The 17,528-nt window shown below is 39.9% G+C and overlaps 1 protein-coding gene across 3 annotated transcripts in view; it reads right to left on the bottom strand.

Annotated features, from left to right (window-relative positions):
- Positions 1-17,528, bottom strand: part of LOC124589549 (conserved oligomeric Golgi complex subunit 4) — a 110,768-nt gene that overhangs the window by 43,026 nt on the left and 50,214 nt on the right. For all 3 annotated transcript variants that reach the window (XM_047131563.1, XM_047131562.1, XM_047131561.1), the window contains 2 exons: positions 11,432-11,679; positions 8,805-9,027 (listed from right to left, as the gene is read on the bottom strand). In XM_047131563.1, coding sequence (XP_046987519.1) covers positions 8,805-9,027; positions 11,432-11,679 — 471 coding nt within the window. The remainder of the gene's footprint in view (positions 1-8,804; positions 9,028-11,431; positions 11,680-17,528) is intronic.

Here is a 17,528-nt window from a genome sequence, read left to right as displayed (position 1 = left end):
GAGACCTTGCTGGGCATGCCTCCATTGCACCTTCGGGTTACAATAGAGGCAGCAGCAGGGCATACAGGTTCAAAACTGGACATAAGTGGATTCCTTTAAGATATCCAGAACCTCACATCAATATAGTGTGTAGTAAATATAGGAATAGTAGGGCAAATGCTCAATGACTATACAATAATTCCAGCTGCTTCAATAAAGCCTTCAGTATAACAAATGGAAGAATGGAGCTGTCCTGACATACACCTTTGCCAGCACACTGGTTGGCACTAGAAAACATTGTATAGCAAGTGCTGATCTAAGCACTCCTATGACAAAAGAAGACCAAGACACGCTCCCAGGCTATGAGCCAATAACAACTCTTGGGCAGCATGCATATAGGCCACCACTGCCGACCAAGCTATCTCAATCTCTGTACCTGGGTATGTCGCATCAGTACTCAGTTTGCTTTCTCCCAGGTGAAAATACACTTTTTCTGTGTTAAGTGACAGTATACTTTTCCTCGGAACTGCAAAACTTATCAATCCTTTGAATGTTTATGGTTTTATACACCGGAGTAGAATTTTCCGCCCTTTAGAAAACAAAACTCAACGCATGTTACTTTCCGAAGTGTTGAAATCGAGATTGCGATGCACTTTAGTAAGCCAGTCCTAGCTCATTCATTCACATGATGTGCCAGCCGATGACAGAGAATATTCAGAGCATAGGACAGGTGATGTAGTCAGCAAATAGCAATATTACTGTTCAGTAGTGTGTACACACAAATATCTGAAAAGTGAATGGTTTAAATTAATATACATAGTGTCGCTACAAGAAAAGCAAAGCTTTCACTATAATATTGGTCTCTAAGATTAATAAGATGAAATAGAAGCTAAGCTTTCACACACAATGTTGATCTTTTTTGCACGTGTTACACTTTAAGATACATCATACAAATGTGCCAGTAAAATTTTTAATAACGACATGAATGTCTGATCCGGTCTCAAAATTCTTCTTAATGGTCATCCTCAAAGAGTTGATTTTAAGTGAGAGTGAAATGCTCTGTGATTTAAGAAATGCATTGTACATTCTTGCACATAGTTCATCTTGTGTAAAAGGAAATTTACTTTGAATGTAACACTTTTCAAACAGCCATTCGCAATATTTTCCCGCAACCTGTTAGAAATAGGTTCATTTCAGCAGTTGGCAGAGAGCACCAGATAACAGGCATCACCGCGCTTGCGCAGCTACGATGACACAGGAAACCCGTATGTTTGTACATGTAAAACATTACAAGATCTTACATTATGTCATAAGAGAAACAAGACACCAGAGGACACTCCAAGAGCATCAGAATTTTGTGAACCATACTACAATTCATAATTCAGCTTAAAGTGCACATTCGGGTATCCAGATTTGGAAGTAAATTTTCTTCGAGTATCAGTACTGTACTGTGTTTGGTTCTTTATTATGGCATTATGCCACATGTGCTAAGATGAAAACATGCACTTTTGATATGCAGCGAACAGTGGAAACTAACCAATAGTGTGGAATTAAACACTTTGTTTCAAATAAATTGACTCTCTCAGCGGAAAAGATTAATAAAAGCCAAATTTCTTTAGAAAACCAACAAAAATAACTTCATTGTTCTGCAAGGCGATTAATGCTCGACTGTCAGAATGGTGGAAATAAAATCTGAAACTAATAACATATTTTAGCCTTCCATAATTACGTGAATATATTTTAATTCACTTGATAGCTCCCGGCCACCGAAATATCACTAAACATAAACACGAGGCACGTGGAGACTATCCACCTTTCCACAACTCAGGCTACTCTGTGCACCCTGGATCAATGATATTTCCGAACCGCGGCAATACTCCCCCCCCCCCCCCCCCCCAATGTAATTACCGCCCAGGGCAGATACCTCAGTTTGCCCCCCAGAGAACCTAGCAGCTTGGGCGTGCCAGTAAATTTTTTCCAAGTAGTATTTGCTGCTTGTACAGGTAACAACCACAGTTCTGTAACCAGAAACGGGAGAAGGTGCTACACATACGTGACTCAACTACGCATACGCATGAGCCTGCTCGCAACTGCTCAAACGAATCTAATGTGAACAGTTGTGACGTCATGCTCATCAGAGGCAATTTGTTGTTATGAAGCATTGATAGTCTTCCTAAAGCCTTGGAAACATTTTGCTGTTGGCAGTCGCTTGTATGAGCACTGTGTTTTGTTGTTGTATATGGCGCATTTCATTTGCAACCTAAGTTTTATTTTCATTTTTTTTCTCTTGTTCATTTTTTATTGCTGCTATATTATTCTGCAGTAGCGGGGTACAGTAATATCCTTTGTTAGAGTATTGTTTCTTACCAGTCAAAATTACAAAAATTTAACTGAAAACTAAAACAAAAAAAATTGCAAATTTTTCCCAATTTTCTCCTGGATGAAAAATTCCCAGGTTTTTCCCGGATCTCCCGGGTCATGTACACACTGTGTGAGGGAACATTAGCCATTGTATGTAGTTGCCATATGCACAATGACAAGATTCAATAATTAATACATGTTAGTTGACTGCTGTTAATCACAAAACTTCAGATTGGACATCACTGAAGTTAGGTACTCAATTGGTTCATGTAATAAAGTATATCTTAAATCACATGTGCATTTTGTGTTGTAGTGAGAGGAAACTGGCCACCCACCTTTCATACTACCCTCTCCTCATCCAGCCAGGAACCGCAAAACGTTACAAGATGGCACAGCCACAACAAGTGGTCATGCATCTGATCAATATGTTTTGTTTGCTTTTCACGTACTCTAGGTTGCTGCAGGCGGAGCTGTTGTTACAGTGATTCTATTTGCTAATTTGTTCTTGTTGTTGCATGAATTATAGTAGGGGAGCTGCAGAACTATCTATTTCTCTTTTCATAGGTTTTACACATTGCTTTTCTGTTTGTCTTTTCATATTTAGTTGTAATTTATTAGCACTGCAATGGTTACCCTACCCCGTCCACCTCCTGCCACTGCGTCTCAGCCGCAGACTGCTCTTGCTCTTGAACTAAATCAGATTTTTCAGTTTCAGAAACAGCAAATCACCACATTGCTGTCTACTATACAGCAAACGACTGCCACACAAGCTGCATCGGCTGCACAACCGACCAATCAGCCAATCCAAGTCCCACTGAACAACATTTCCCCGCTTCAGCACTTCAATGAAAAAGAGGAGGAACATCTCACCCAGTTCCAGGCCCACTGTCAAGTCCATTGAATTCAAGGTACTGTGAAATCTCATTATTTTCTGTCCATCGTGGGAACACCTGTGTTTTGCTTAATTCAAAAACTCTTCTCTATGTTGTCTCCCGATGCACTGTCCTATGGCGTAGTAGTAGGTGCATTAAGTCAGTATTACAAACAGTAGATTCAGATTGCAGCAGCCGGATTTCAGTTCTTTTACCTTAAGAAAAAGACAGACCAGATGAACCATCAGTGGTATACTGACTTACAGGGTCTCACTACAAAGTGTCAATTCCAACTGTAGTTGTGGCAACTTTTATTGTGACATGATGATTCATGATGCGATCACATACAATGTCGCGATAGCGGAATTAGAGAACATATTCTCAAGTACTCATATCCTTCCCTCCATCAAGTGTTGCAAATATTATAACAATTCGATTACGGTGCTATAGCTGCTGATAAATTTTGTCAAGTCAATTTTGTCAGGTCAAGTCTCCTCTTGCCCTCAACAGCCCCCACTTAGCTGCCTCAACAAGTGCACACACGGACACGCTGACAGCCTAGTCAGCACATAGCCAGGTCTGTAAATCTAGTGAAGTCTCGCCCTCGCTGTTTTGCTCACCATAAGCACTAAGACTGCTCGTTGCACAATGCGACATGCTTCTCAGGTGGAAAGAAAGGCCATTTCCAGGCAGTTTGCTTGCTACGGCAAAAGAACGCAATTCTGCCTGCTCTTGCAATAACAGGTTTCATGCACATTCTGTGGATGCAGTGCTTTCAAATCCGACTATAGGTTGTAGCAGTAATTCAAGTAAGGTTGTGCCCTCATCTCGCGCCAGTGCAGTGCGATGCCATTCCAACAATCTATTTGTAACATTACAAATTGCTGGACATTGTGTTGCCTTTGAATTGGACACATGTGGTTCTGCAACTTTGCTTAACTGTGCCACATACAAATAGTTAGGCTCACCATGCACCTCACTGCATACAACAGGAAATTCCTTTACTTGGACAGTATAGTTTGCTTGCCACTTACAAACCTCACACTATGACAGTTGCATTTACTGTGTTGGAATAAAGAGATAGTGAAAATATTTTTGACATAGATTCATTTGACTTGTTTGGCCTTAGCATCCAAGACAATGTATTTTCAGTGACTGCTTTTAACCCAACAGACAGTGTAGCTTGTTTGCTTAAGGAATTACCTGAACTCTTTTCTGATGGACTTCTGAATTTTGTAATGCACATTACCCCAAAAGACAACATACAGCCTAAGTTTTTCTGGGCTTGTCCCGTTCCCACTGCTTTACGAGACAAAGTAGCCAGTGAATTAAAAAAATTGCAAGACAATTGTGTGATTGCTCCAATACTTGCCAGTCAGTGGGCAAGTCCATTGGTTTTGATGCCCAAGCCTTCTGGTCGCATTCACATTTGTGTTGACTTCAAAACTACAGTCAATCCACAGATAATAATTGACACTTATCCATTGCCTTGGCCCGAGGAACTTATGGACAGGCTTGGTGCGAACTGTTTCTTTTCTAAGACAGATGTGTGTGATGCTTATTTGCAAATACCACTATATGAAGAAGTGTTTGCTGTTAATACTCACTTATGGTTGTTCATGTATTTGCATTTGTCCTTTGGCAGTGCCTTTGCACCTGCCTTTTTCATGATTACTCGGAATAGCTGGTTGCTCAAGTGTCGTTCTGTTCGAACTACCTTGACAATGTTTCCGTCTCAGTTCGTACGCCAGAGGAACACATTGCCAATCTGCGTACTCTTTTTTGAGTGTTGTCAGATGCAGGACTCAACTCAAATGTCATCTCAAAAAGTGTGACTTTTTCCAGACAGAACTACAGTACTTAGGTCATGTGATAAACAGTCAGGGTGTGTACACAACCCAGTCTCATTTGCAAAGAGTGTCACGACGCATTTCAGAAACTCAAAAATGCCTTGCTCAGTGATAGATATTAGTACATTGATTTTGCAAGTAGACACTTCCTCTTACGGACAGAATTGGTGCACAAGACAGACCTATCGCTTTTGTCTGAAAGTTGTTAACTCAAACTCAGTGCAGTTGTTCACAAATTGAAAAAGAAGCTCTCACTATTGTGTATGGTGTGACAAAATTCCATCACTATCTGTTTGGTTGCAGGCCTTTGCAGTCCTTGTTTCATCCATCAAAGATGGTTCCTACACATGTTGCTCAAAAATTACGTTGGACTTTGCTTCTATTCCAGTAGCAGACCAAAACTGTGTACAGACCTACACAAAACATGGCAATGCTGATACCCTTTCTCGCCTTCTGATTGGCCCCGACTCTGATTTTGATTCCTCTGACGCATCTTGTTAACAGATTGATGCATGGGGCTCTAAATTGCTGCAATCTTTTCCATTGAATTACAGAAAAAAAGGCGCTGTCCACAAAAGCAGCCCCTGATCTGAAGATTTTGTTGCATTACATTCACAAGTTTTGCCCTCACTCTTTGAACAGTATTCAGAACTCAGTAGTGCACTGTTACTTTGCTCATCAGCATAACCTTTCAGTACAACAAAGTGTGATCCTAGTACAATCTGACAGTGGACAATAGTGTGTGCTCTTTCCCACCGTTTTAAAACAGGATGTTTTACGACTGCTTCACCAAGGACATTGGGGACTTGTTCACACTAAACAGTTAGCATGCCAGCACTGAACTTGGCAGGGCATGGACACCCACAATGAACAGATGATGTCAGTGCTACACTTGCACAGATAACCAATCAGACATTTGCAACTTGGCCTAATACTCAATCACCATGGCACCAAGTGCACATAGACTTTGCGGGACCATTTTGGAACATAGTGGTAGACTCTTTCAGCAAGTTCCCATTTGCGGTGCCTATGAACCCTGCTAAGTCACGTAGCACCATTCAAGTGTTGTACTGATTTTTTTGCATTGAAGGATTGCCTGAAGTCATTGTTACAGACAATGGACCTCATTTCACATCACATGACTTTGAACAGTTTTGTGGACAAAATGGCATTTGTTATCTAACCAGTGCTCAGTTTCACTCCCAGCCCAATGGAGAAGCAGAATGCTTCGTACGCACTTTTAAACAACAGATGGCCAAGCTTCACACCTCCCACACATGGGAACAGGTATTGCAACTCTTTCTCGCCTCCTATTGCTCCCACCCACACGACGGACCATCACTGGTGGAACTTCTGCATGGCTGCCACCATCAGACGCTGCTTCACTTGCTCCACCCACCACAGCATACGGCACTGCCGATGGTCCGCAAGTATTGATTTGCACTGTGTGATCTTGTACTTTATAAAGTTTTTGGCCAATGTCAGTGCTGGAAGCAAGGTGAGATCCAGAAACACATTGGCACATATATGTATCCAATTACAGGTCCCGATGGTTTGCAGTGCCATCACCAGAATCAAATTAGCATTTGTTGTTTGCCCCATGATTCTGCTGCTTTTCTTCCCCCAGATTCACAGCCTCATGGGACCACACGGCCTTGGCAGCTGCCTGCTCGTATCGTTATGGCATCCCAGGACAAGCCAATAGACATCGCACCTTTGCCTCTGCCGTCGCAGCTCACTGACCCACTGGACCTGGACCCGCCATCACCGTCATCGCCCCAGGGGACACCCTAAGGACTCAATATGTATCCTAAACAGTGTTCTCGGGAGGACAATCCTCTGTTCTTGCAAGCCAGATGGTGGGGTACAGCTGGGAATATGCCATCCTCCACAGCTACAGCCCCCCGGTTCATCTCTATGTCCAGCTTCCTGCCTCCCCCCCCCCCTCCCCCCGCCTCCCACTGCATCTCCTGTACACGACAACAGTGTGCTAGCACACCAGTTGGCACTAGGAAACATTGTATAGCAGGTGCTGAGCTGTGTGTGCCTATGACAAGAGAAGACCAAGCCATGTCCCCTTATATCTGCAGCCAGAAGCAAATGGGCTGGTTTTGTTTAACTTGTGGACAGTGGTTTGTCAGAGAGGTTCTCAATGAGTGCAGAATGTTTGCAGACTTCATTTAGAGGGAAATAATAATAATATGAGAATTCCTGCCAGAATACACCAGTTACTAGAGAAGCACTATTTGTGGGAGGAAAAGGATGGTAAATGAGAATAGCAAAACAGTTACGTCACTAACAGTGATTGATAAAATTATTTTTTCAGCACAGAAAGTTTACAAGAATTCACAAATGCTTACCTAGTGTGTGTGTATGGCACTTTGATCAGTTATGCAGAATTCTTATATGCATGTGCTGTGGCCTAGTGCACGATTAGTCAGTGGAGGCCTTTTATCAGTTTATGGAGCCATTAGCTACCTAGAGGTTATATTTATTGGAGAGATAGTCTTGGCAAGGTTTAAGTAGTGTTAATAAATTGTATTTCTTTCTGTGGAAACTAGAAATGTTTTGATCTGGCATGATTCTCGGATTACTCTGCTTTAAACTGATATCCTCATTTAGTCTTTTTTAATATTTCTGTTTTAAGTGGTACATCAGTTGGTAAAGGTGAACATTTCTCAGTCCAATGGTCTGAAAGTGGAATCTTTTTTTGTGCACTTAAGATTACTGTAGAGCCTTTATCATTGGTATTGGACTATTTTAACTCCGTCACATCAGCCCAAAGCTAGGAAGGTGACAGTTATTTAATACAGTAGCAGTGCAAAGAACTGAACTGAGCCCACTGATGCAGTTCATTGCAACTATGTGAAGTGTTTCACTTTATGTGTGAGATTATGTAGGGATTAATTTTTTTCTCACATCCATTTTAGATATGAGCTACACAGTCTCTTCAATGTATTTCTTTCTGTGGAAACTAGAAATGTTTTGATCTGGCATGATTCTCGGATTACTCTGCTTTAAACCGATATCCTCATTTAGTCTTTTTTAATATTTCTGTTTTAAGTGGTACATCAGTTGGTAAAGGTGAACATTTCTCAGTCCAATGGTCTGAAAGTGGAATCTTTTTTTGTGCACTTAAGATTACTGTAGAGCCTTTATCATTGGTATTGGACTATTTTAACTCCGTCACATCAGCCCAAAGCTAGGAAGGTGACAGTTATTTAATACAGTAGCAGTGCAAAGAACTGAACTGAGCCCACTGATGCAGTTCATTGCAACTATGTGAAGTGTTTCACTTTATGTGTGAGATTATGTAGGGATTAATTTTTTTCTCACATCCATTTTAGATATGAGCTACACAGTCTCTTCAATGTGTTAAAACTTGAATACCACTAAAGACGCAAATTTCAAGCAATTTTAAAATGTAAGCAAGACATATCATGGAATTAGCAAATGAGGTAAAAAAAAGTAATTTATATTTTTTTTCATATTGCTTTCCATTCAGATGATGTTGGTGAGAAGTTGGTCTGATAAAGATTAACAAGAAGATAAATGAATTGAAAATCAGGTGTTGGCGGGACAGTTGAACATATACATATATGTAATTATACTCAGGGATTATGCATCTTGACTATCATGACGACTCAGCTGTCATGTCTGAGTGAATAACAAGGGGTTTTGAATTCAAAATGAAAAGAGGACTACAGATTTTTCATAAAATATATAGCAGGGAGAACTTTACCAGGAACAGAACTCTTGCTTGTTCTGAGTCAGAAGCTTGAAGTCGGCCATGCTGTATGCTTGTGTGCAAAACATTATATGCCTGTGTAAGATCTAGGTAGCCTGAAGGGTAGCCTTGCCGTAGCTGCTGCCTTAGTACAGAACAGTAGTCCATTTCCAGCAGTCCACATGCATTATTTATAACTGCACATACACCATCTATGCTCGAGCTGGAGCTGGCTCGCCTTGAAAAATAAAATGAACAACTTTTCAGCGTATTCTAAGGCAATTGGAAAGAGCTATTACAACTAGTGCTGAATATTAAAATTTTCTGACAAGAATTATTTATCATCATCAGTCGAATGAGCCATAAGACAGTAATTGATAAAACATATAAATCAGTTTGGTAAATGCATGTAGCCATTTTTAAGATATGGTCTTAATAGTGAATTTAATTAACAATGACAACTGCTGAAAGTGAAGGCCATACTGCATAACCACACCTGACCCAACTGCCACGTAAAGCCACATCTACCCATCATAATTGCCTCAATTTGGTGTGGAAGAAAGTACAAAAGTTTCATTTACAAATATATTTCATATGGCACCATACATTGTGCCACTATTAGGCATCCCCCTTTCTGTTCCACTGATAAATAGACTGAAGGAAGACGGCTGTGTATATACCTCTGTACAAGCCCTAATTTCTCTTATTTTGGCTATATGGTCCTTACAGGTCATTTGCAAATGTCAGTTCTCTAAACTTTATCAACAGTGTTTCACAAAAAGAATGTTGTCTTCACTACAAGAATTCCCACTTGAGTTCATGTTGCATTTCTGTCACACTTGTATGTTGACAGAACATCCCAGTACCAAATCTAGGAGCATGACTCTGAATTGCTTCGATGTCTTCCTTTAATTCAACCCGGTGGGGATCTCAAACATTCAAGCAATATCTAAGAATGGGCTGCACAAGTGTTCTACATGTGATTGCCTTTACAGGTGAGCTACACTTTCCTAGAATTCTCCCAATAAACCAAAGCTGGCCACTCATAGATGAGCTACACTTTCCTAAAATTCTCTCAATAAACCTAAGTTGACCATTCACCTTCCCTACCACTGTCCTTATTGCCTTGACAGGCTTGGATATTTAATTGAAGTATAAGTATCAAGCAGCACACCGCTAATACTGCATTCAAACATTACACCGTTGTTTTTGCTACTCATCTGCATTAACTTACATTTTGCTACATTTAGAGCAGGTGCCATTCATCACACCACATATATGCTCTAATTTATTGTGTATCCTCTTACATTCCCTCAATGATGACACTTTCCTATCCACTATGGTGTCATCAGCAGTCACAGATTGCTGCTCATTCAGTCAGATCATTTAAGCACCTGTATATAGAGAACAAGAGCGGTCCTATTGCACTTCCCTGAGGCACTTGTGATTACAGCTTTGTCTCTGATGAACACTCGCTGTCCAGGACAACGTACTGGTTTCTACTACTTAAAAGTCTTCAAGCCACTCTCACATCTGAGAAAGTATTCCGTAAGCTTGGACCTTTGTTAACAGTCTGCAGTGGCACACTGTGTTCAAGACTTTTAGAAATCTAGGAATATGTAATTTGTTTGTTGTCTTTCATCCATGGTTCCTGTGATATCATCCGAGAAAAGAGAAAACTCAGTTCTGAAAGAGCAATGCTTTCCATATCATTGCTGATTTGTGGACTTAAGTTTTTCTGCCTCAAATTTTTACCGTGATCTCTCAGTTTCTCTTGGAGTAACTGATTAATGGTGTGCTTCTGGGTGTTCTCCCAATCTGTTGTTAGTACAGTTCCAACAGCTTTACAATCAGTATCGGAGGTACACTGTAGTTAATGGTGATTACTTTGAAGGTTAGTAAAGGTATTTTGTTTGTAACTCCTGCTTCCTTTATTTTCTGGGACCATTCACCAAACTTTTCAGACACAATTTGTCTGTTATCATTTCAAGAGTGTTTGGGGTCTAATATATAGTCACTTTATAATAGCAGCAACTAAAAAGGTACGGGAGGAAAAAGGTTCATGAGTATATGGTATTGAAAACTGCACTGCTAGCTAAACACGATTTGAAGATGGTGAATGTCTGATCTGATGCCACACATTTTGAACTATGCCTGTTCATAGGGATTTGACCCTTCGCTTGTAACCCTGGTATTAGACAACACACTCAACGCAATGACAAGAATTTCTTCCTCCTCCTCCTCCTCTCCCCCCCCCCCCTCCCTCCCTCCCAAATATCTGACAACCTCTGAATATCTGAACAGCACACTTTTAAATCAGAGCTGTGGGCATTTGGGTGATGATACAAAAGCATGATAAATAAAAAATCCTGGTGGTATGTCATATCATCATTTTTGGGAAAATGCTCTGTGGCAATGTATCCATTGTTTAGCCCTCTAAAGTACACTGCAAAAGCCTAAGCACATACTGTGACTAGTCTATCTCACACTAAAATTGATAAATGACAAAGTGTTTAATCACAAAGTCAGAAAAATAATTTATATTAGTAAATGCAATTCCTTAACTTATTACTTAATGATTTCAGAACGTATATGTACTGTATTAATTATAAAGAAAAATGAATCCACTGTGAAGTACTAACCTTATGCATTTTCTTACTATGAAGAAAACATCATCCACCATACTGGATGTTATTGAACCATCCTCTACAATGTCCATAGCAACTGCTTTCTTAACACTTTCCTCCATAAAATATCTTTCTAACAGCAAGTAGTTGCCAAGCAGCTCTTGCATGCGATGTGAAAGTTCACTTCCTTTCAGCATTGCTTCAAGTTCTCCAACCATTGCAACACGAGACTCTGGTTTTTGGAGCCCAACCTCCAAATCATTCTAGAATATTGACAAGTGAACAAAAGTGAAAAATTAATATGGTGTGCATAGGGTGCATACAGTCAGCCTACTCTTCCCTTGAACCCTTCCTCCCTTCCCCTTGCTTCCTTTCTCCACTCACCAATTCCACCTGACACGTATGTCCCACCCTAGTACACCTGCAGACCCATAAAATGCAGTTGGCCAGGAAATGTACCTGTGCAGGTGTATTTGTATTTTGTACTATTTAGCTCTTATACAGGATATTGTCCAAAAGCATAACAATGTTTTCAGTTTTGTTTACATGCCAATCAACTGCTCAGTACTTTCTAACTATATGACAAATTGTTGCCTTAATTCCTTCCATTATCTATCGCCATACAAGCGTAGTGTGATACAAGTCTCGGTTCTCAGATTTAAAACCTTTTCTAACCATATTTCCAAGCATTTACAAGAATTGTAAGCATGCATTTAAATCACAACACCCCTATTTTCCAAGAATAGTTTGGCTTATATGCCTGCTTATGATTCAATGCCTCTACTATTCAGTCTTTACCTTTACTGCTAAATTATTTGCCTTCTGCCAGACTGTGGCGGCCACACCATTCAAACACGCAAAGGGCTGAACTATGGCACAGCCAAAACAAGTAAGCGACACCCGGCATTCACGAGTGCAGCTATACCGTTACGCCAAATTTTGGCAACGGTGCATCATGCACCAGATCGCACAGGACTAAGCAGGCAGACAGAGCGAGCTGGTCAATGCGACGGGTCGCACGTCTCCGACTTCTCCCGCAACTGACTATGTGCGTCAAGTTAATGTGACTCCCCCGCAAATGCATACGTGCAGTCTTAAATGCAGTTGCCTGTTTCGCGGTGTGCACCCTTCCATTTGGCAGTGCCTTTCTCCCTTTCACGGACATCATGGCACTTCCGGACTTCTGGTCACACCAGGAGCTGAACATTTGGTGACGCGGCTTTTGTCTCGCTCAGTCCATGCGGTCACGCCACGGCTCTTCACTGGAGAGTATACCCTCTGGGATCGGTGATCGAGCCGTACTGCTAGTGCAATGCGCCTGTACGGACGACCATTAGTGATGAATTGTATTTGTAACTTAGTGTAAGACTTGTGAATAATAAATGTGTCACGACAAAAATTGCTCTAGTCGTTTCTGTCACCCAGCCTTTCCATTGAACATAACGTGTGGGCATGGCAATGTAGCCAGTTCACTGCGCGTTAATGACTGTAAGCGGTCATACCACACATCCACGCTTCAAGACTTTCCATATCAAATTTACATCAGGATTACACCAAGGAAGTACACTACATCATGCAACTTGCAGATAGAGGTAAACCCCCCCCCCCCCCCCGCCCCCTCCAGACACCATAATTTATAAATGTGGGCGTGCTGGAAAATAATGCCTCAGAATTTTTCCATGTGAAAACTCTTAAAGATTTTTAAATAAAACAAATGTAATAAGCATAAGCATTCTACATCTTTACTGTTCATGACTTTGTATTTGCAGGTCTCTGCCGTGAGAGGGCTCCGAATTGTAGCATGTAACATGGTGATGTGTAATGTACAGTAACTATGGTGGTGCACGAGAAACACCATGCAGTAACTGCGTTTTGAATTGAAAGACATATTCACACATGGGGCACACTTTCCTTCATCATGTCAATGCCATACCACACGAGCACTACGGCACCTGCAACAATATGATGTCTTGGGTTCACTGTCATCAATCATCCACCGTACACTGCCAACTTGGCCCCACTCAATTTTCATCCATTTCCAAAACTTAAAGAACACTGAGGGCTTCACTTTGATAGTGATGCAGTAATACGAGCAGAGGTGAGATTGTGGCTCTGTCAACAATATCACATATTCTACAGTGGCAGTATCAACAAATTGGTCTCTCATTGGGATAAATGAGTTTGTTGCCATGGCGATCATGTTGAAAAATAAATACGTAGAGATGAAGAATAAAACTGTAGGATGTTAATAACATTTGTTTTACTTAAAAAGCTTCAAGAGTTTTCACATAAAAATATTTGGAGACAGTACTTTTTGGCATGCACTTGTAATTTTCAGGCTATAATTTCATACTACTGGAAAAAGAAAGGGAATTTCCAGTCACCAATTACTGAAACAGTACTAGAACTAATAGGCACATACAAATGAAGAAGATACCCAATCTGCAACTCCTACAATTTAAAATCTTTTCTTCATAAAGGTAAAACCACGCATACAGAATAGCAAAAAATGTAATTCATGTAGTAGTTGGAGGAAATACAAGGTGCTGAAAATAGTAAGAAGTTAGTCCACTCTTATTTTCAACTCCTCACAAGTTACAACAGAAAATAAAATTCTATTCCCATTAGCTCCAAAACAGCCAGCTCCCTATTTTAGGAACTGATAAAGGAACACCCCTCTTCTGTATTATTTTTAATTGTTATGCTCTAAAGAAAGTTATAATTTGTTTCAAGTCCACTGTACTTTCTATGCAAAATGCATACATGTTAAAAAATGTTCGGATATGTACTTCATGTTGCAGATATTTAATCAGCATTATACAAGATAAGTTTTTAAAATTATTTCAAACCTTTGGAGCTGAGTATTTAGAACTTTTATTGACCCCCAGACAATCATAGCTATAGTGCAATAGCGGTAACAGGAATGTACGTCTTCAGTAGTCATGTAACACATGCTATTATAACAGAAAATATTTCAGTGCCACATATCTCTGACAGAAAATATACTCTTCAGTTTTCTGATGCAAAATACAGACAATTTCACTTTATAGTTAAAGAGTGGTGAAAAAACTAGGTTAACAAAAATAAAGAAGCCATACCATATGATAAATTGTTTTGATGGCACCCATTAACAAACCTCTCACAAGATGCATTTTAGATAAAGCTGCTGGGTGAAGAGTCATGTACTGTGCAGAGTTGTTCTTAATACTTTGTCTTCTAAATAAATATTTCAATAGTGTTATGTAAATGGAGATATAAAAAAATCTACTCACCAAGCAGCAGCAGGAGAACACACACACAAAAGATTTGACTTTTACAAGCTTTTGGAGCCAGTGGCCCCTTCATCTGGTAGAAGAGTTGAAGGGAAAGGAAGAGGGGAGAAAGAAAAGGACTGGATTGGTTTAATGAAATGGGTACAGTTCTGGAATGTCACCCAGAACCTCGGGTCAGAGGAGACTTACCAGATGGGATGAGAAGGAAAGACTGAATCTTTCCTTCTCATCCTGTCTGACAAGTCTCCCTTGACCCCAGATTCTGGGTGACTTTCCTGAACTGTACCCCTTTCCCTAAACTGATCCTTTTCCTTCATCCCCTTTTCTTCCCCTTCAACTCTTCTACTAGATGAAGGAGCCATTGGCTTCGAAAGCTTGTAAGAGTTAAATCCATTTGTGTGTGTGTGTGTGTGTGTGTGTTTTTTCCCCCGCCACCGCTCGGCGAGTAGACTTTTTACCTATCCATTTACATTATATTATCAATAACTGATTATTTTTGTTTCAATAGTGTTATATATTTGCAAATTCTCTCTCAGTAACACATCATGACAAATATAGAGAATAATACAATCTGAAGTGTTTCGAATGGTTTTAACCCATTAAGTCCCAAATTATTTTTTTTAATTGAATTTTTATTCCTTAATTATAATGTACATAGTGTATAAACCACAATAAGTACAAAAATAGCCAATGAATATTTATACATGCTGATATAATGGCTGTCCTCAAAATAGGACGCTGGGATCTAACAGTATCGTATAGCATACTAAACTGTATTCAAGTCTTAACTATTTATTTCCTGTGAAATGGTACAAAACACTTCACACACAGTGTTACATGGCATTTAACACAACATGTTTTTGGTTTCCCGTTGCATTTAGCTCTTACACATCATCTTTGCGTGCTTCTTTTTTCAATCATATGACCAATTCCATCAAACCTGATGTCTTGTATCACTCTCAACTGACTTGATGGGTATTCCATTGGACGTCCAATATTCGATCTTCCAATGTCCAATTTCAGGTATGTAACTGTAACAGCACGTCTGAAATCCAGTAAATCCAGTGCATTTTTCCCATGTACTAGTCTGTAGAAGAGCCAGGCATTTACGAGGGCCATTTCCAGCATACATGTAAATAGGATCCAGTACCATTTTTTTCCTCTAATTACTGACTCATATTTTCCAACTAACCAGTCATGGTGGTCAACACCTCCCATGTACGCGTTATAAGACTTCAAAACGGCAGGTTGTTGCACTTGTGTCTTCTTACTTGCTTCTCTGCTGTACCGCGTAGCTGCTCCCAAAGGTTCAACTTTGTCAAAATTTGTACCCATTGTAACGCATCTGTTGTTGTGCCATTGAACAAATAAGACTTCACCATTCCTGCCGAAATGGTAGTCATAATTTCCTCGAACTGTCTTTTTCAGTTCGTTGCTGCTCAGTAGCGGACAGTCATCAACTCGATTCTCTGACAGTCCCAGTTGCTCGAAAACCCAAATTTTTCAGATGAATCAGAAGATCTCTACTAGTGAAAGAATTGTCAAAGTAGACACAATGATTCTTGGGTATTTCAAAGCAGTCCAGCATGTTTAGGACTACTCTTGATCCCAATAATAGGTCATCCTTTGCAGTATCTTCTGGGTCGTTTCCACAGTATAAATCACATTTGAAACAGTAGGCACCTGCTCCACAAAGAGACCACAACTTATAGCCAAATCTAATAGGCTTGCCTCGGATAAACTGTTTCAGCCCACTTCGTCCATAGTATTTGACTATCATTTCGTCAATTGACAAATTTTCCTCAAATATTCTAAATTTTTGAAAAGATTCATTTATCATTTTCAAGAGAGGTCTAATTTTGAATCCGCAATCATGTTTGTTTTCATTGTCTAAGTCATTATCTTGAAAATGAAGCGATGTTTTCAACTTCTGCTATTTATTCCTTGACATAGCTGTCTTTATAATTGGTATGCCAACATCTTCAACTTCAGACCAGTATAGCTTCTCAGCAGGGAGCTTATGGTAGCCAGCAAACAGAAGAATTCCGACGAAGACCTTCACTTCTTCAACTGTGAGGAAAATACCTGCATATTCTTCATATTTACTGCATATCTCTCAGTTTCTTTCACTATGAACTCGTATATGTTTTCGTTCATCAGTTCTTCAAACATCTCCTTCGGAGTCAAGGAAGGAAGTTGTTCCTTCAATTCCTCTGACAATACAGCAGCAGTAGCAGAGTTTCATATTCAAATGTGCAGCAATACAAATAACTGAAATGATAACACCAAATCTCAGTGTTCTATTTCGAGTACACCAAATTTTATAACAATGGAAAACAATGAATATAACTCCAATTGAGCTAACAATGCAAGTAATTTAAAAGACACATTGTTGACTATAAAATCAAAAAAAGATCTTTGCCATACATTTCAAATATTACTAAATTGTCGATAAAGTAAATACCTGTAATAACGAAAAGTGTTCCTTACAAGGGAACCTCCCCATCGCACCCCCCTCAGATTTAGTTATAAGTTGGCACAGTGGATAGGCCTTGAAGAACTGAACACAGATCAATTGAGAAAACAGGAAGAAGTTGTGTGGAACTGTGAAAAAATAAGCAAAATATACAAACTGAGTAGTTCATGGGAAGATAGGCAACATCAAGGACACTAGGAACACAGGAGCGCCGTGATCTCGTGGTAACGTGAGCAGCTGCGGAACGAGAGGTCTTTGGTTCAAATCTTCCATCGAGTGAAAAGTTTAATTTTTTTATTTTCAGTTTATGTGACAAACTCTTATGTTTTCATCACTTTTTCGGGAGTGATTATCACATCCACAA

This window comes from Schistocerca americana, chromosome 2, assembly GCF_021461395.2.
Source record: "Schistocerca americana isolate TAMUIC-IGC-003095 chromosome 2, iqSchAmer2.1, whole genome shotgun sequence".
Taxonomy (NCBI): Eukaryota; Metazoa; Arthropoda; class Insecta; order Orthoptera; family Acrididae; genus Schistocerca; species Schistocerca americana.
Note: the sequence above shows the minus strand (reverse complement) of the source record. Positions and strands in the feature narration are given on the sequence as shown.